Source organism: Rhinolophus sinicus, chromosome 10, assembly GCF_057876585.1.
Source record: "Rhinolophus sinicus isolate RSI-liver-muscle chromosome 10, RSI-T2T, whole genome shotgun sequence".
NCBI classification, from domain to species: Eukaryota; Metazoa; Chordata; class Mammalia; order Chiroptera; family Rhinolophidae; genus Rhinolophus; species Rhinolophus sinicus.
In genome coordinates, this window is record NC_142510.1 from 3728486 (window position 1) to 3748741 (window position 20256).

Here is a 20256-nt window from a genome sequence, read left to right on the forward strand (position 1 = left end):
GGCAGTCCGCAGACCGTCTGGGAAAGTAGACTGGGGTTGGCCACTCAGGTTGCTGGGCTGTGATTGGAAGTAGTGGAAAAAAAGGAAAGAAATGCAGCTTGACGATGGCTCTTCAAAAATTAAAAATAGAATTACCATATCATCCTGCCATTCTACTTCTGGGTGTGTACCCAAAAGAACTGAAAGCAGGACTCGGATATTTGCACACTTATGTTCACAGCAGCGTTACTCACAATTGTAAAAGGTGGAAGCAACCCAGTTGTCTTACCGATGGATGGATAAATGGATAAACAAAATGTGGTCTATACACACAATGCAATATTGTTTAGCCTGAAAAAGGAAGGCAGTTTCCTCCAACATGGAGGAACCTTGAGGACGTTACACTGAGCGAAGTAAAGCAGATGTGAAAGGAGAAATAGTGTATGATCCCATTTGTGCGGGGTAACCTAGGGCGGATAAGTTCCCAGAGACAGAAGGTGGAATATAGGTAATGCGGGAATGAATGGGGAGGGGGAGCGGGGAGTTAGTGTGCGACGGGCACGAGGGCAGTTTGGGAAGACAAAGATTCTGGGGTGGATGGCACTGATGGTTGCACACCAAGGCGGACTGTCTTCGTGCCACTGAATTGCATACCTACAACTGGTTAAAATGATAAGTTTTACATTACGTGCATTTCACCACAATTTGAAAAAAAGAAAGAAAAAGAAAAGAAATGCAGTGTGAGCCCCCCAGAACCCAGAATTCATTCCTCTGAGCAGCTCAGAGTAGTCCCTGGTTGCTGAGGCTGGACCCTGGAGATTGTTCTCTCCCTGGGACAAGTCACCGTTCTTTCATTGCCCCTCTGAGGCGGTAAGTACAGAGGTTAGGGCCCAGACCCTTGAGTCAGATGCCTGGGGTTCACTGTGTGACCTTGGCACTTTCCTTGGCCTCTCTGTGCCTCAGCTTCCTCATCTGTATAATGGGGATAGTGGTCCTTACCTCAGTGGGTTGTTGTCAAGTCCAAAATGGCTTCATGTATGTAAAGGCTCAGAAAGTGCTCATAGGTATTAGCTCTTCTTATTGTTACTGGAAGGACGTCAAATTGATGCAACCAGATGCCACCCTAAGGCTTTTCTGAAAGAAGGAGGGGAATAGATACGTAAATAATATATTCTACCCACTTTGTCAACTTAGAGTCTGAGTGTCTGTGGTAAACCCAAAAAGGGAAGGAAAAGCTTACTTTTCAGCCTGACCTGGGTGGGGTATTATTGTCTTCCTATCCCCCCACCCCCGCCAACGTGAGAGGACAACCCCTCTGTCCACCTGGAGGTGAAGTTTTGGTGAAATTGCATGGTAGCAGGAGCTAGATGTTACGCATGCTCCTCCTTCGGCTCCCCCTAAGTCTAGCCTGGCCTCCTGGCTTCCTGAAAAGCACAACTTACTCATCTGGTGAACTTGGTCAAGAGGCACTTGGCTTTGGAAAGGTGCCCAGTGCCTGAAAGAAGCAGGCGTGAGAGCATGCTGCCTGTGGCGGGGGGAGGGGTGCAGCTCCCCGGGTGAGGAGCTGACCAGGTGTCAGTCGCCACGCATTATTGTTTTGAGCACCGACTGTCTGCCCAGGACTGCCCATTAGATGCTGCATATTCAATAGGGAAGCAGACGTTCATGGCACGTGTGGTCATCGAGCCTGATCCTAGCAGGGGGCAGACATTGATCAAATGCCATGCCAGTCATGATTTCCTCGGGAACTGGCCTCGGTTCTGACGGAGAGAGGCCGTAGAGTAGCATGCCCACTAGTCGGGGAGTAAGGTGCCGTGGGAGCAGAGAGCTGAAGGTTGTAGGGGGTGAGGGGCGATCAGACAGGGCTCCAGGAGGGAAACTGAGGTCTGGATGAGAAATAGAGGAAGCTGAGGTCCGACAGGCTGCTGGGGATCTGCGTGGAGGACCCGCGCCCTGCTGCCCGCCGGCCCCGTTAGAGTTTCTCAAGGCAGCTGCTGTAGGAGTTAAGCTGGGCACAGGCTTAGAAGAGGCCCGTCGGTGATAAGCAGTGCCGGGCACTGGGGCACAGCGAGAAGGGAAAGCCATGACCGAGGCCCCTTACCCACCAGCTCTGTCTGTAGCTGGACCAGCGTACATGGCGCCTGTAACTTGAACACGCATAGGCATCTCCCAGGGATTTGTGAGAATAGAGATTCTGACTCATTCGGTCTGAGGTGGGGCCTGGGAGTCTGCATTTCTGACAGCTGCTGTGGGTCTGCAGACCACGCTTGGGGGACCGAATCCATAGAAACCCCAGGAAGTACAGCAGGGCGAGTGACAGTCACTCCACTTGTTAGAAAGATCAGACTCCAGCAGTCATCAGGGGTCCTAACCTCGTCTGTACATTCGTATTACGTGGGGACTTTCACAAATCCTGGTGCCCAGGCCTCAGAGCAAGTGAATCAGCCAGGGTATCTGTACTGGGGGAGGGACTGCACTTTTCAGAGCTCCCACGTGGTTCTCTTGTACCGCTGGGTTGGCAGGCTCTTGCCGTACTGTTCTGCTGTCTGCTTGGAGGCCTCCCAGGCCCCTCCATGAGAGTGAGTTCCAAGGCACCTGGTCTGTTGTCCATAATCGTTTGGCTTTCTGCAGCTGTAGCATCACATTGGTTAATTGAATCTGCTGGTGAGATGAGCTGGGTGGGGAATGAGATGGGCAGTCTGGAGCACAGTGCTGCCGCCCTCTTGCCCTGGGAGACCCCAGGGTCGAATGGGCCCCAGAGGACGTGCTAAAAATGTGTCGGAGTTTAGGAGGTGGGACAGAGCAGAAGCTGCGGGTTGCCAGCGCAGGAAGCCAGTCTGAGAGGGGTAGGGCCGTTCTGCGAGAGCCAGAAATTCCCTGAGGTCGAGAGGTGCTGTGGGTTTTCTGGGGTGCAGATGTTGCCCAGCATCGGGCCTCAGCCCGCCCAGGCCATGCTTGCTCTCTGCAGCCTCCCAGCAGCCTCTGGCTTCTCCCCTCCCAGCCCAGCTTACTGGGCACCAGGCCCCCTTTGCCTCCTAGAGAGGTGGTCGCGTGGCTATTCAGAGTATGGATTGGAGTGAGATACAGTTTGGTTCGAATGTCACCTTTACCACTTAGCAAGTGTGTGTGACCTCGGGCAAGTGATGTCCCTTTTCTGATCCACAGTTTCCTCCTCTGTTATATTCTTCCAATCTCAACAGTTCACATACAAAGCTTTAGAAAAGGCCTTATACATAGTTAGTGCTCAATAAATTACCCGATTGATGATGATGGTGGTGGTGATGATGATGATATTATTGACGGATTCTGCCCTAAAAGAGGGGACCCTGGAATTACACAGACAGCTTTGAATCTTGGCCCCACTGTCAACGAGCTGTGTGACTTCAAGCAAATGACTCCACCTCTCTGAGTCCCAACTTTCTGTTGTGTAAAAGGTAGCAAATCATTCCTTTTATGGGAATTAAAGGCAAATCAGCAGGTGGACCCATCCGTGCCAGGAGTAGCCACTTGAAAAGTCATATCTGCTGTTTTAATAATTGTAATGTTTAATAATCGTAATGTGTCTGAGAGTTGAAACACTGACACTTTTGAGATGATTAGCTCAGCCCAGCTGCCTGTAGTTATCTCCCTAGCATCGTCCTCACCTAATCACCATCACCCCAAAGCTGCCAGCTGGTACAGTGTCCGGGAACAGGTCACTGATACTAAAACTGTGCCAACTGGTTTGTGCTCCCAGCAGTGCCCTGGGCTTGGCAACATGCAAAAGAAGTTGGCAGTTGGCCGTTGGAGCCAGACTCAGACCCAGTCACATGAAATGAGAGGCAGAGGGGACATTAACGCCTCTGTTTTCTAGCCAAAGGACCATGACAGTGGGCCCCTAGGAGCCAGAGTGTGGGGATGATTGCAGGAAGGAGGCAGCTCAAGAGGGGATCCCCTAAACTTATATACAAACTCCTGGGCTCGTTCCCAGCTGCGCATGAGTGGCTCTGACCCTCCAGTACATCAACACCTTTGAGAACTGAAGTGCAGGCGAGACCACCACCCAGGTCCGGAGCTGGCCCCTCGGGGACACACCTGAGGGGCCAATACAAATAGCACTGCAAAGTCTTTGAAAACTGAAGTGACACTGGGACAACAGCACACAGAAAGCAGGTCTGAACCTAACCTGGTCTATTGCCTGCTACAGGTAGAAAACCAGCGTGTTAATAGGACTTAAACACGACCTAGAGTCTCGTAACGTGATATTCAAAATGTCCAGAATGCAATCCACAATTACTATGTATGAAGACCCGTAAAATCTGGCAAACTCTTGGAGGAAATATAATCAGTAGACACCAACCACAAGATGACCCATGTATTGGAATTACCAGACAAAGACTTTATAGCAGTTATTATAACCATTCTCTGAGAAGTAAGGGTGAACTCTCTTGAAAAGGATAGTAGGATACACGAGATCAGCAGATCAGCAGAGAAATAGAAGACATGAAACAGAACCAAATGACAGTTTTAGAATGGAGAAGCACAATAGGAAAAAGAAATACTCACCGAATGGGCTCAATGACAGACTGGAGAAGACAGAAGAAAGAATCTATGAACTTGAAGATAGGTCACAAGAAATAATGCAGCCTGAACAACAGTAAAAAGATTGGGGGAAAGGACCAGAGGGGGAAAGAGAGAACTATGGAGTAATGTCAGAAAGTCTAATATTCATGTCATGTGATTCCCAGAAGGAGCGAGGCAGTGGGGAGCAGTGGCGTGGGGGTGGATGACACCCCCCAAAGGACTCGAGTTCCTGACCAGGTTGCTGGGCCCCCAGCCATACTGTCCTTCCCGTCCCAGAAAGCATCAGCAAGTCACGAGGAGGCAGCATTGCAAGTCAGCCAGACCTGGCTTCAGACTGACTATGAGCAGATCGCTTTACATCTCTGTGCCTCAGTTTCCTTGTCTGAGCAATGGGGACAGTCATAGTTACATGTATCAGGAACCTCTTGTGTGTTCGTTCTCCCATTTAATCTTTTAACAAACATGTATGATCTATTTTCTGCCTGCTTTCCAGTTGGGGAAACTGAGGCTCGGAGAAGGGAAGTGCAATGAATTGAGCCAATGCAAAGCCTGAGAGAACAGTCCTCACAAAACTGGCCTCACTTCAGACACCAGCTGCAGGTTCAGGGGTCCCCAGAAGCACCCTCACTTCGGACCCGTTGGCTACCAATCTAGGGTCCCTGTGACCACCGTGAGGGTCAGTAATTCACAAGAACGACTCACAGAACTCAGGAAAACACTACTTATGACCACAGTTTTATGACAGCAAAAGGGTACACATTAAAATCAGCCCAGGAAAGAGACACACAGGGCAAGTGACCCAGACAGGGCGCTTCCAGTCGTCTTCTCCCTGTGGAGTCATGGGTGGTGTGACTTCCTCCTGTCACTTATCAGTGACAATATATGGAGTATTGCTGACCAGAGAATGTACCGAGTCTCTGATGTCCAGAACTGTTACTGGGGCTCAGTCACATCCCGTCCGTTGGCTGACCTTGGTCCGGCTCACAGCTTTAGTCACTAGTGTCTCCGAAGGTCTGAGCTGACACTGTGTGGCCCTCAAGCTCCTGTCACGTTGTTACGCTGTCCAGCGGCCAGAGCCCTCAGATAAGCAAAGGCACTTCTGCAGGACATTCCAGTGACCCGGAGACCAGTGACCCGGAGACCAGCTCCCCGGAGCCAGGAGCCAAGGCCAGACCTCTGTTTGGGTAGGATGGGTTCTTCGCGGCACAGGAAGTAACTGTCACTTGTGCTGTCACCCAGCAGGTGAGTGGTTGAGCCAAGCTTCACCTGCTGTTTGGTTCCAAAGTCCTCCTCACTCTTAATCACCTCCTTGATGTACGTGTGGGTCACCTGGGGACCTTGTTAAAGTGCAGATTCTGAGTCAGTAAGTCTGGGGTGGGGCCTGAGCATCTGTATTTCTTTATTTTTTAAGTTTAATATAGTTTTTATTTTTTTTATTTTGTTTTTTTTTATTTTTATTATTTTTATTAGTTTCAGGTGTACAAAACAATGTAATAGTTAGACATTTATCATTCATATCCCTCACACAGTGATAACCCCCCTCCCCATCCACTACCCCTCTGACATCGCACATAGCCATTACATTTCCACTGTCTCTATTCCTAATGCTGTACTCTGCTTCTTGTAAATATATATATAAGACACTGTAGTTGACATTCAGCATCTGTATTTCTAATAAGCTCCGTGTGACACTTGCTGATCTGAGGGCCACAGTTTGCGCAGCACGAAGACGCTGCCTCTCCTTCATGACCTCTGTCCATCTAGAGCAGGGAAGGAGTGTGCGTGTGAGGAAGTAGCAGAGGGAGGGTCAAGTAGAGACCGTAAGGTTAGGGTGTGGATTGTTTTTCTGAGTGCATTGAGAGGCCTTTGGAGGGTTCTGACCAGGGCAGGGATATGATCTGGAGAATGTTTTACAATATCATTCCAGCTGTTGCGTGGAGAATGGGTTATGGGAGAGCAAAAGGGGAAACCAGTGACCACCTGGGAGGCGGTGGTGCTGGTTCAGGAGAGAGATAGTGGCTTGGACCAGGGAGGTGGCAGAGTGTTCCAGAGAAGCTACTCAGTGGGTATAACCGTGGTGCCGGAGTCAACAGGATGTGCTGGTGGGTTCTCTGTAAAGGACCGTTCCCCGTCTTGACCAGTGATTTAACTCCTCTGACCCAGGATTTCCTTGTCTGTAGATCTCAGTTGCCGCCTCACAGAGTGTTGTGGGGACCAGAGGAGATGGTGTGTGTGCTGTGCTTACCACACAAAGTGCTGGCATTTAGGGAGGGCTTGGATTGCGACATTGAACCTGGAGGTGGGCAGAGGCGGACTTCCAGCCAGGTGGTCAGGAGATGGAAACGGAGCCTGCCCCTTGGGGCTCTCCTGGCAGCACCCCTGGTGGCACCTCCTCCTCAGCCTCTCCTCCAGAGAGCTCCTTGAGGCTGCCTGAGTCCACCCGGGTGGGAAACTTGGCTGGATCTTAAACATTCACTTCGGGTTCCAGTGACAGCCTTTGAAGACCTGGCCAGCTGCCAGGGCGCTGGGGATTTTGTCCCATTCGCATGGCTGTTTTCATGGTTTGGACCCCCTTAGCTGGAGTCTCATTCTAAGCAAATCCTTATGGGGGAGAACGTCAGGGGGCTGGAGATTTATCCAACCTCACATGGGCCTGGAGAGCCTGAGCTGGATGGCTCTGGGAGATGGGAAAGGTCACCACCACAGCCGGGTTCAGCCTTGCCTTGGGCCTCAGTGCTGGCTGCAAGCAATCGGCTTAGCAGCCAAGGTCAGCACCTGGGTGGGTGTGAGATGAAGGCTTGTGCGTGAAATCAAATCAGAAACTGAGAATATCCTTTGCAGACATCCCTTCTGTTCCTCGCGTCATCCTGATTTCACCAACCCAGAGCTGTCCATCAGCGGGAGAAGGCTTAACCTTTAAAACGCCAGGGCCTACAAGGCCCAAGCTACCGGTGGTGTCACCAGTCTCTCTACATTGCAAGGAAACCTTTGGCTGCGGTGAAAATCGCTTTGGCGTAGACATCAGAAAACCAGATTCCCAGAGCTGGGTTGCTATATCTTGAGTGGGACCCATTTTCCTTCTTTCACGTGTGTGTAATAAACCTATCTCAGGATTGTTCATTCAACTTTTAACAACAGCAGTAGCAAACGCATAATGAGGTCTGACAGTTAAGTTCGTGAACTTGTGGCAACAATGTTGCTAACCTTTTTTGATATCAGAGGGATTGTTCATTATGAATTTGTACCAACTGGATAAACAGTTAACCAAGTTGACTATTTGGAAGTGCTGAAAAGGCTGCGTGAAAAAGTTAGATGACCTGAGCTTTTCTCCAACATTTCATGGCTCTTGCATCACGACAATGCACCAGCTCACACGGCACTGTCTGTGAGGGAGTTTTTAGCCAGTAAACAAATAACTGTATTGGAACACCCTCCCTACTCTCCTGATCTGGCCCCCAGTGACTTCTTTCTTTACCAGAAAATAAAGGAAATATTGAAAGGAAGACGTTTTGATCACATTTGGGACATCCAGGGTAATACAACGACAGCTCTGATGGCCATTCCAGAAAAAGAGTTCCAAAATTTCTTTGAAGGGTGGGCTAGGTACTGGTGTCAGTGCATAGCTTCCCAAGGTGGGGTACTCCGAAGGAGACCGCAGTGATACTCAGCAATGAGGTATGTAGCACTTTTTCTAGGATAAGTTCGCGAACTTAACTGTCAGACCGTGTGCATTGCTTTTTATGTGCCGGGCAGCGCTCCAGGAGTTTCGTATGCATTACACCATTTCATCCTCAGAGCAGCACTAACGCCCCAGTGCCCCAGCCAGGCCCAAAACAAGCTTGCTCTGCTCCCTGCCTGAGCGCCTCTTGCCTCTGAGTTCATGGTCAGTGTCAGCGTGGGGATCCCGCAGCAGCAACTCCAGGCTCGGGGAATTCAGCCAGACTGGAGCCGTCCCTGCAGAGACTTCACCAGATACCTTTGGACCGGCAAGCCTCGGGCCCTGCCGACGGAGAAGAGCAGTTAGGCCAGTGGTTCTCAGCCGGGGCTGCTTTGGGCCCCCTGTGGACATTGGGCAATGTCTGGAGGCAGTTTTGGTTGTCACAATTCAGAGGATATTATTGGCACCTGGTGGGTAGCTGCCAGGGATGCCAAACAGCCTGCAGTGCGCAGGACGGCGCCCACCACAGAGGACGTCATTGGTGCTGAGGTTGAGACACCCTGCGCTCGAGCCTCCTGGCATTTGTGGGGTGGGTGGTGACCTCCGCCAGCAGCTGTGAATGGCAGTTGGGCTTGGGCTCCGAGCCAGTCGGATCCTGTTATGTGCCTGCGTGAGGCTGTTTGCTCTCCTTATGGCACTTCAGCCTCTCGTCTTTCCCAGTGGCTTCACTTGAGCTGCCTGAGTGTGAAGAATTCAGAGGCAGAGCCTGTTGAGTGAATTCGCGCTCATCTGTGCAGTTTGTTCAGAGGGCTTCCCTGTTTCCACCCATAAAAACTGAGGCCGATGGAAACATCGTGCTCTGCAAGCAAACTCTGTTTCTCAGGTGGTATGGCCTGGGCAGGTGGGCTGCAGCCGCCCAGTGGGATGGGGAGGCAGCCCTCTTGGGAAGAGGGCCAGGGTATTTGTAGGACAGGTCTCTACCTCTCCCTTACCTTGTGGCGCGTGTCACCTGCATGTGGTGTAAAGGGCTTACATGGGAAAGGCGGGTTGTCCACAAAAAATCACGTACGCAGGTGTTCCCAGAAGCATTATTTGTAATAGCCAAAAAGGGGAAACAGTACAGACATTCATCACCTTGAATGAATGAGCAAATTGTGGTACATCCCCACGTTAGAATACCACCCAGCAAGAGACTAATACCCGTGTCTGACTCTCAGAAGCATTATACAAATGACTGTATACTGTAAGACTCCATTTTTGTGGAATTCTAGCAAAGGCAGAACACTGTAGTGCCAGGAAGCAGCAGATCCGTGATTCCCTGGGGCCAGGGCCCACTTGGCTGGGTTTGGGGCGGGTAGAGGGAAAGGGGCAAGAGGGAACTTTTTCAGGGAGAGAACCATTCTGTATCTGATTGTGGTGGTGGTTACACATTCGTATATAATGACTAGAACTCATCCGATTGTGTACTAAAAGTCGATGGGTTTTATTCTTTGTAAATCTGTAGCCAGCCTGTGAACTGAGTAGCCAGACAGACCTAGAAATTGATATGTGGGTCGCAAAGAAGCAAGTAAGGCTGTAAAAGGAGGACAGTGAGCTGTTTGTTTGTTTATCCCAACATTGTATTTAAAAGAAACGTTTTAAAAACACTGAAACAATTGTTCATGTAGTGTTTCCCACCATAGATTCTACCCTGAATCTTTTGCTGTTTGCTTTATCCCACATCTCTCCATCCTTCCATTTATCTCTCAGTTCATTCTTTCATACATTTCAAGGTCAGTTGCAGATATGAGTCCCATTCATTTGTTTTTGACAGTTGACATTTTGTGGCAGTGTCACGTACATACACATGTATACAGACAATCATTACGTGAGTGCGACTAATGAAATCATTGGCCTTTGGTGATTACGTCAGTGTCCTGCCCCTCTCCTCTCCAGAGATTGGGGTGGGGACTTGGGGCTGAAAGTTGCAGCCCTCTCATCTTGCCTTGGTCTTTCTGGCAGCCAGTCCGCCGTCCTGAGGCCATCGGGAGACCCCAGTCACCCGTCATCTCACTCACGTACAAGAGGCCACTTACCGCCCCTTAGATTCCAAGGGTCCTAGAAGCTCTTGTGTTAAGAACTGAGACTAAGATCAAATACAACAAAAGATGCTCTGATCACGCCTGTCACTCGGGAAATTACAAGGGTTTTAGGAGCTGCGTGTCAGGAAGTGGAGGCGGGACCAATACATACTTTTATTGTGTCACCAGCCATGTCCATCCATTTCATGTCGTCTGTGGCTACTGTCTGCTGCAATGGCCACGGATTGGTGACCGAGACGAGGTGGCCCTTGAAGCCTAAAATATTTACTAGTTGACCCTTTATGGGAAAAGGTTGCCTGCTCTGGCACTAAAGGAACACCTCTGGGCTCTCTTTTCTTCCATTTATTATTTTATGTATTCGCTTCCCTGTATTCACTCCCCGCAGGGAGAACTGACTTATCTGATTAGGGTCATAGTGAGTTTGTATCCAGAGGCCCATGGCCGTCTGCCAGATGGGATGAAGGTGCTGCAGTTGTCTCAGTCCCCTCCTCTCTCAGGGACGTCCCTGCATTCTCTGTAACTCCTTCAGTGAGTCTGCTGGTAGGGTCTGACCCTGCAGGAACAAGGCCTGCGTGGTTTTTGGTGAGTGAAGCTTAATTCAAGGTCAGGTCCCTTTCTACAATCCAGCTAAGCCACCAAAATCCAAGTGGTATTTTGATCTGCATCTAACACAGTGTACCTAACCTGACTGCACCTGAGAATCACCTGGGGAGCATTTGAAAAACGCCCAGTCCCTTACCCCAAACCAGTCAGCAGAATCTCTTGGGGGGTGAGGCCCCGGCACTGGCATTTTTAAAAAGTCTTCCAGGTGCCAACCCAAAATCTACGGTGTAATAATCGAGCAAAAAGCGTTTATTTGGGATCAAAGGAATTGCAATTCTGGAGGTACAGATCCAAGCGGAAGCCCAAATTGTGTCCCCTCCTGCAGGAGAGGGGCTCAGAGTCTTAAGGAAGGTGAGGTACGTTGTATTAAAGAAGAGTTCATTGGTGCTGGATGAGGTAAGGTTAGATGTGTTCTTCAGAGACTGGCCAGCGATTCGGTCGTCAGGCAAGGGGCTAGATTCATACTTCATTGATTGGTTAGCTGTTTGGTCATCACAAAGTCCAATTTCATCAGTCTTTACAAACAGGATATTTTCATTCTTACTGACTCCTTGGAATGTTGGCAGTTGGGTCCTGTTTGGAAGATCAAAAAAATAAGATGTGTAGGGCAACCAGACAGACTGGGGTCTTCAGCCAACTTCAGGGTGGGTATTCCGGCTCTGTTTTTATGTGGCTCCACTCATGTTATTTGTTGCACAAGTGTTTTGCATGTTCATGATATTTTTAACTTTCTTTTCTCAATTATTTTAGAAAATGGAAGGGAGGAGATTTGATTGGTTATCCCCCTAAAACTTCGACAGGTGTCTTGTAACTTCTTACGAGGACAGTTGGTCATGGACGCCTCCGCCAAAGCAATGCTAGCATCTCTAAAACAAATGCACAAAGACGGTCCTCGTTCAGATGTGTCAGTTTGGGTTGTTCCTGTGAAAACAAGCACATTACTTTATTGTCGCACTTTAAACGCTTCCTCCTAGACGGGGTGATTCACACCCAGATCCGAAAATGATTCTTCAGCCCACACGGCGCCTTCGTAAGCGCAGGCTCCACATGGCTCCGTTTCCACACAGAGGCAGGCAGAAGTGGTCCAGAGGAGTTTTACAAGAAATGTCAGTCCTGACTTCTGTGTCTTGAGGAAGGAGAAAGAGGTCTCATTCGGAAGCCATGGGGACATTTCTCAGAAGCCCCTCCCTCCACTCCCCAGTTCTCTCTCACCCTGAATTTGTTCCGGAATTTCATCCGTGTCAGACTCCCAAACCCTTTCCAGCTCAGCTGATGTGACTTCCCTCTTTCCCTTTCCCCAAGTCTCCCAGCTGTTTTTCCCTGTGCACCTGTATAGCCTCTCAGGTCTCAGTGACTTTCCTTTGGCGGTGATGGTGACAAAGGAGGAGGAGGAGTGGGTATCAATGGAGGGAAACCCTGTCACGCACACTTTTCCCTCAAGGCAGGGCTGTCAGCTCCAGCACGTGTTGACATTCTGGCCCAGATAATTCTTTGTGTGGGGGGCTGACCTGGTGCCTTGTCGGATGTTTAGCAGCGTCCCTGGCCTCTGTCCATTGGCAAGGACCACCACCACCCCCGTTGTGACAATCCAAATGTCTCCTGACGTTGCCAAACCTGGGGGGCAGAAATTGGCCCCCACAGAGAACCCCACATTAGCAGAATTCAGCAGTTCACTCTAAGCCAGTGTTGCCCATAGACTTGGGCAAAATAGGCCTCTGCCCTGGGCCTCGTCCTTTTAAATGGACTGAGGGATCTGAAGACGGCGAGTCGAGGTGGCGTGCCCACCTGGAGCCCCTGTCTTCCTTTCCACATCACCTCCAAGTCCTGGGTCCCTAGAATTTCCCAGCCGCATGATCCACGCTGGGGCCAGGCCTACTCAGGGCTCTCTCGAGTCTGTCCTCAGGAAGGTGGGCCGTGATGCCAGTGTGTGTCCTCTAGGCCCAAGGAGATGATGGCAATATTGTAAATGGAGTTGTGTAGATGAAACCCATGGGATAAGTACTGTGTACTATGATCTTGTTCATATCGGTACTCCCCAAACATAAGCCAACTTCCTGCCTGCTGCTTGCTTGGAAAAGCAGCCATCCACTCAGACATTGGAGGCAATCCTGACTGCTGGGCCCTGGAAAGATAGTGGGAAAGTCTCCTACCTGCACCTCCACGAGGGAGTTTCGAGGGCCCTTCTGACGGTTGGCACCTCTGGCCTTGCATGCCGTCTTGAGGACCTCACACAGGTGCAGTATGTTTTCACTTACCTCGTCCTTGTCACGTGTCAGTTCCTGCTGTGCCATGTGTACTGGCTGTGTGACCCTGGGCCCTCAACCTCTGAGCTCCTAGTTTCCCCATCTGCAAAATGGGGATGTAAATAGTATAAACAGTACCTCCCCTAATAGGATTGTGGGGTGGGTTCACTGAGAAATGTATATAAGGTACTTTGCTTGGTGCCTGGTGTACAGAACTCAGGATTCGATATGGCTGATTTTTAATTATTATAACGCTGTTATCTAAATTGTCATTATGATTGTTGGAAGGAAAAACATGGAGAAAAAAAGTTCTGCCCGAGCAGCTGCTATGAATCACAAAATGAGCCAAGAAAGCTTGAAAAACATCACCCTTAAGTCATGGATGAAATTCCTTAGAACCAAAGAAATGTTATAGCTGAAAGGGGCCTTAAAACCTACATATACCCACCCATTATACAACTGGGGAAACTGAGGCCTGGAGAAGGGATATGAGCTGCCCTTCTTTTCAGGTTTTGAAGAAAAACCTGAAACAGCTCCTATGCTTTAGAGAAGAAAGAGGGAGTGCTGTAGTTTGAGGAAATTTTGCAAAACTTGAAAAAAGGTGGGTACCACCTTTACTGGAGTGTCAGAGCTGGCCTGTCGGGGTGGGGAAACAGGGATGTGTTGATTGCTTTGGGTGCCACCAAGAGTTGAGATGACTCATGGGCATCCTGATGAATTGTGGGGGTCCCTCTGATGTGAGGAATTAGGGAGGACCGTGAAACAGCCCCGGATGGGTTTTGTTAGTTTAGTGCATCTTTTCAGAAATGGCGGCAACTCAACCCAGCACCCAAGACGTGGGGTGCAGGGGACAGTGCTAAAGGTGGGTTCCAGCCATGATCTGAGGGCACCCCTGCACTGTGCTGTCAGGCTCGGAGCTAGCTGCACAAGGCGGGCATCACCTTGTGAACCAGACATGTAAAATGGGAAGCTGGCGAGTCTGCTCCGGTTGGTAAAGCAAGATTTTTGTTCCCTTTTAATTTGCAGTGTTTATCACACCCACACTCTTAAGTCATCTAGGTTCTCTTCTAGAACCATCTTGGCAAACTAACTTAGCAAACAAAAGACTTCAGCTCTTGCTGGGAAGAACAAATTCCATTTTACAGCAAATATCAACACGTGAAAGACTCAACTTGCCTCAGAGTCACTCAGGGTAGCTCCAGTTTGACTGGGGCAGTGCGTGATCTCCCTGTCAGGGCCTCGGTCTTCCCACCTGCAAAATGGGCCAGTGATAGCAATTCCCCTAGAGCAGTGGGGGGCGGGGGTCATGCTCCCAGGGGACGCTGGGCAATGTCTGGAGATACTTTTGGTTGTCACAGCTGGGGAGAGGCCAGAGATGCTGCTAAGCATCCTACAATGTTCAGAACAGCCGAGCAACCTAGAGTGATCTGGCCCCAAACGTCAGGAGTGCCAAGGATGAGAAACCCCCCTCTAGAGGGCTGATGTGAAGATGACGGCTTAGCCCTGGGCCCTACACAGTAGGTGCTTAATAAAGCAGTGTGACTCTCTGTGCTTCTTCGGAGCCAATCACACAGCGAATAGCCCTGGGCGCTGCGAAGAAGCGAAGGGTTGCTTCACCAAGTGACCCCTTCTAGTGTGCTTTCTGCCTGGTAACCACAATCCACTAAATGAATTTAAGTGACTGCGGATGGGGAAACCCGATGCCCAGGTTTATTCGAAGTATGTCTAAGTCCGTGAATAGGATATAGGTTCCTAGAGAAAGCGTGAGGAGCCCTCTTCTGGAGTTTTGTGCACGAACTTTGGGACATCTGTTCTGGCTCTTTAGACGCCTTGTTGCCACTCTTCTGGATTGTACAGGGTGTTGGAAAGTTGCTTCCTGGGGTACACTGGAGTGTAAGCATTGCCCAGTGATAGACTAGTGCCTGCAGTAAAAGGAGTCCCCTGTAACCGCCAGTGGGCATCTGTGGGGTGCCTTCCAACCGAATTTTCTTAGATGCGATTATTTCTACAGAGGAGGCATGTAGGGATCTAGTCATGGAGAATTCGCTTCCTTTGAAGGTTATTTGCTGCAAATCCTGTGACTTTTATTACCAGCTAGCTCAGTGACTGGGTTGCCATATCTATAAAGTGGAGGAGGCAGGGGCACCTCACCCCTGTCTCTGAGCCCCTGTCTGTATTCTACACGCGTCCAGTCTCCATTCCTTATTCTCCAGTGATACACTCCCCAGGATATACAGCGATGGCAACTCCTGATATTCTCCCAGGCAACTTTTGTAACAGAAGTCGTTGGTGTATTCCGCCTCAGCGCATTGTCATTTGCATGTTAGATGTTGGGTTTTGAAAAATCTCTTCAGATTGCCATGACTTTATGGAGGGATCTGCAAGGTGCCAGGGAACTCAGATGGCCACAGCAGCCACTGCTTCCCATCGGAGAAGCTGAATCACTCGAGAGCTCCCCGCTTTCAAAGGGCCTAGTGACTCACGAAAGCCAAGTTACTTTGCAGATCGGGGGAAGGCGCGTAGGCTATTAGACTTCCTTTAGCCGTCTTCCCCTTCTGGCGATTTAGAAATGGATTCTCTAACAGCAACTTAGTTTTTTCTTTTGTTTTCTATCCAAAATAATATGCACTTGTTGTAAGAAGTGTAGACTGTACACAGTTATATCACACAAAAAGCCGAAAGTTCCCTCTGTTTCCCCTCCCTAGGGAGAGCCACTCTCTCAGTTTGGTGAACACTCCTCCAGATATTGCTTTCTAGACTATATATTAATATTTTTTTAACGAAAAGAGGTTGTTTACATAGACTGTTTTGCAACTTGCTTTTGTCTCCCAGCAGTAGGTCTTGGAGATTTTTCCAGCAGTATATATAGGTCTGTCTCATTTTTAACACCATTGGTTTCCATGGTATTGTTACTTCAGAAATTATCTAAATTAGTCCCCTCCAGGCTTAGTCTGGGCCCCTCCCAAATCTAATCCTAAGACAGTGATTTGGGTGCCAGCAGGTTACTAGGAAGGTGACCCCAGGAAGTGCTGATAAGAGACGAGGGAAGTGAGACAGGAAAGGGGGGTGAGCCAATCACGGACATTTGATGAATGGGTAACTGCAGCTCGCGGGGGCTCGAAGACCAGCATCGGGTTCAGGGATTCACTAGAAGGTCTCCCAGAACTCAGAGGAGCGGTGACGCTCGTGATTATGGTTTATTACAGTGAAAGGATACAGGCTCTAGTCGGCAAAGGGGAAAGATGCAGAGGGCAGCGTCCAGGAGAGACCTGGCATGAGAGCTGCCCACTGTCCTCTCCCCCGGCGTCACAGGGACAGCACCCACTTCTGCCCTTAATCATGTCGGGCAACAGGCGCGAGTGGTGCCAGCCGGAAGCTCACTCAGCCTTGTGTCCGGGATGTTGACCATCCAAGTGGCTGGCCGGAGTCTCCTGTCCCTTCAAAGGTCAAGTTGATACTGGGGGCCTAACGCCCTGACCATGAATCATACTGTGTGACCCGGGCAGAGAGCTGGGGTGCTCATGGGCAGCCCCTACCCACAGAAGCTGCGGGCAGCCTGCAGGGTGGGCTGAGAGGATGGGCAGGAGACCCATGACCTCAGCCACACTTCCTCATGGACAGTTTTGCTATTTCCATTTCTCATTCTTACAAATAGTACTCTAGAGCAGGAATCAGCAAACTTTTCCAGAAAAGGCCAGGTAGTAAATATTTCCATCTTGGTGGGCCACACGGTCTCTGTTAAAACCCAACTCTGCTGCGGTAATGGAATGGCTGCCGTGGACATGGCATAAACAAGTGGGTTTGACTGGGTTCCGATAAAACTTAACACAAAAGAGGTAGCAGGCCAGATTTGGCTTGGAGGCTCTGGTTTGCCGACCCCCGCTACAGAAAGTATACATATTCTTAGCAGTTTCCTTTATTAAGCAAGGATTTCATTCCTACTTTTTCCCTCTGTAAGGGAATTTCCTGTCAGTGAGTTCCACCTACGCCTACCGAGCACTTTACCGAATGTGCAAAAAATATACATGGTTCAATTTTTGTCCACGGAGCTGGCAGGTACGGGACACGCTTGATTGCCATGGCGTAGCTTTTCACTTAGCCTACTTTACTCTTAGGTGTTTTTTGTTTTTAGACAGCGGATGGGTTTTTGTTTTTGTTTTTCCTCTTTCTTTCCCCCCACCCCATTTTTATCATCTGGAATTCTTGCTGTGAACCCCACAGGGGAGAACTGGCTCATTAGCATTCAAGCTCCGTTTGGGGCTACATAGTTGAGCTGGTTGATTTGATAATCGGCTTCCTGGCTTCCCCCCTGGGACCAGTCTGCCTTTGCTCGGCTCTCGCTGGGTGAATCAGTGATATTTCCCATTCTGTAGCCCTTCATTTATAACACAGACACAGCCTGCTTTGCCGGTAGCGAGATGGCATGTCGGCACTACCCACACGCAGATAAAGAATTAGGCGGAACTTGGCTGGGAAGATAAATCAAGCTAACTGTCTCATTAGGCTTGAAAGACACAAATTAAGCTTGCACTGGAATGAACAGAGAAGCCTTCCAAAGAGACATGCAGTACAACAGGGGTACAAGAAATGGCTGTAGCCGTTTCTCTCAGGAAACGTACCTCGAAGTGGACCTCCGTGGCCTGGAACAGAGGAAACGGGACGTCTCTTTTTTTAAAAGTCAACAGACTGCAAGTTAGGATGGAAATTGCAGTGTAACATTAGTGGAGTGCTGCCTGTGTGCTAGGCGCTGTGCTGACAGCCTGACACATTATCTCCCGGAAACTTCACGACAACTTGTGGGGCAAAGTACTGTTAAGATGCCTACGGAACCGCCCGAGTCTCAGAATGGCTGCTGGTTCCTTTGCTTGCCTCGGCATCCCAGAGCTTGTCAGATGACAGCCAGGATTCACCTAGGATATCCAGGCCCCCATGGCCTGTAGCTTTACCTTGTGGTTCTCATCTGGAGTGACGTGGCCCACCCCCCACCCCCAAGGATATTGGGCATTTTGGGTTGTGACAGCTGGAGGAAGGGGTGCTACTGGCTTTAGCCTGTAGAGGCCCTAGGTTTTGCTAAACCTCCTGCAACGCACAGGTCAGCCTCAAATATCAACAGTGTCGTGAGGGAGAAACGCTGGTGTAACCACTCACCTCGACTCCAGTGACGGCTAACTCTTCCCCTGGGACTGTCCATTCAGCGAGCTCTGTAGGCGATGTGGCGAGGCAACGGGACATGAGTTTCCAGCTGCATATTGCAGGGAGGGCAGCTCTCCGGCAGAAGGAACAGCCAGTGGAAAGGCTGGGAGGCGGGAATGTGCCTGGCCTGGTGAGGGACAAGCAGGAAACCCCGTGCCACTGGGGCAGAGAGACTCCTGGGAGGATGAGATGAGGGAACCGGGATTCTCACCACTCAGGGAGACAGTGTCCTAAAAGCGAGGACCCCGTGTCTGCAGGTGAGGAATGTGTAGACTAATGGCCTCTGTCTTGTTCCCGCCTCCTGTTCCCCTCCTTCCTCTTGCCTCGCCCCCCCCCACCCCATCCTCGCCCCCATGGCTCCCTAGTGTTCGGTCACAACATGAAGAGCAGCAATGACTTCATCGGAAGGATTGTCATCGGCCAGTACTCTTCCGGCCCCTCCGAGTCCAACCACTGGCGACGGATGCTTAACACCCACCGCACCGCCGTGGAGCAGTGGCACAGCCTGAGGTCCCGGGCTGAGTGTGACCGCGTGTCTCCCGCCTCACTGGAGGTCACCTGAGGGCCACAGGGGAAGCAGCTATCATTTGTAAAAAAAAAAAAAAAAAATAGAAGGAAATTGAAGACAGAAAAAAATGTGTCACCTACCTATTACATCCATGCCCATATACACACTCACACACACACACACACACACAAACACACACAATCCTCTCAGAACTGAGAGGAAGCTGACTACTGATCACAAAATGGCCGCCCTCGATGAGCGAGGCCTGAGAAGTTTCCGGAAGCCCCATCCATATGCCATGAGCTGAGTGGGCTCTGTAGTGAGACTTACTGGCATTGCTTGCTCTTGTTGATACCCCCGCCCCGAAATGCACTTTCAACCTTCAGGCCAGAAATAGGGCCTCCCAAAGGGTGCCAGCCTCCATCGAGACAACATTTTCCAAGACTTTGGCCAGCGTGTGGGAGGCCACAATGCATACCCACTGGGTGACTTTGGAACAGGCTGCTGTTCCCGGGGTTCTTCAAACCTGATACCTTCCCCCCAAAGTGTAAGTATTTTGTCTTCTCTTTCGTGGACGTGATAAGTATTGTAGTCTAGATTATTTGGGGAACCAAACGCAACAATGAAAAAATACCCCAGTGTAAGAAACCGCTCCCAGCTGATCTGAACTTGTTCTTGTGTTAGCTTATCTCTGGGTATGTATGTGGATGTTCTCGTGCGTGTGCCTTCACAGGTGAACGTGTGAGTATGTATGTGTGTGTGTATGTGTGTGTGTGTGTCCTCTTGGCGAGCAAGGCGGTGGGCCAGACCGCAATCCTGACCACCCCCTTCTCTCCGCGTCTCCCATCAGTGAAATTTCACCCAGTGTCCTCTTGTCTGTCAAGACCCCACCTTCAGTAACAGTAGTGTGTGTGTATGTCAAGAAAATAGGGTGTGATAGAGCAAAAGCAACATTTTTGACCCAATCGTGGTGATTCTGACTCACGGAAGACCTGCAAAGGACAGTGACATGGATTAAGATGGCCACTGTACCCCACCCCCCATCCAAGATGGTCTCCTTTTCATGCTGTAAGCATCTCCCTGTGTCTGTATGTGCAGCAGAGTAGCTTCTCTCATGCTAAGGAATTAGTAGTTAGAACAGACCTCTCTCTGTGCGATGCTTCTGTATCTCTTCCCACAGTATATTGTCTGGTATCCGGGGAGCTATTTATTGAAATTAAAGCTTATTTATTTGTGCCATGCATTCGAGTTCTCTTTTTCTTCATGAACACGGGGCACAGAAGATGGGAGGGTGTTTCGGTTCCTGCTGCTGCATACCAAACCATCCCGATGGCTCAGAGCCCTGTACATATGTTATAATCACGGATTTTGTGGGTTAAGGATTGAGACCAGGCATGGCAGGGATGGCTCGTCTCTGCTCCCTGGTAC

General features: G+C 49.9%; 1 protein-coding gene across 11 annotated transcripts in view; it reads left to right on the top strand.

Annotated features, from left to right (window-relative positions):
• The window catches only part of SYT17 (synaptotagmin 17), a 66856-nt gene that overhangs the window by 29231 nt on the left and 17369 nt on the right, over positions 1–20256 (top strand). For 10 of the 11 annotated variants that reach the window (XM_019753063.3, XM_019753057.3, XM_019753062.3 and 7 more), the window contains one exon: positions 18686–20071. The exons of the other annotated variant lie outside the window; for it this stretch is intronic. In XM_019753063.3, the coding sequence (XP_019608622.1) occupies positions 18686–18882 (197 nt within the window). In that variant the 3' untranslated portion in view covers positions 18883–20071. Of the gene's footprint in view, positions 1–18685; positions 20072–20256 lie in introns of those variants that run through there. 11 annotated transcript variants of the gene reach the window in all.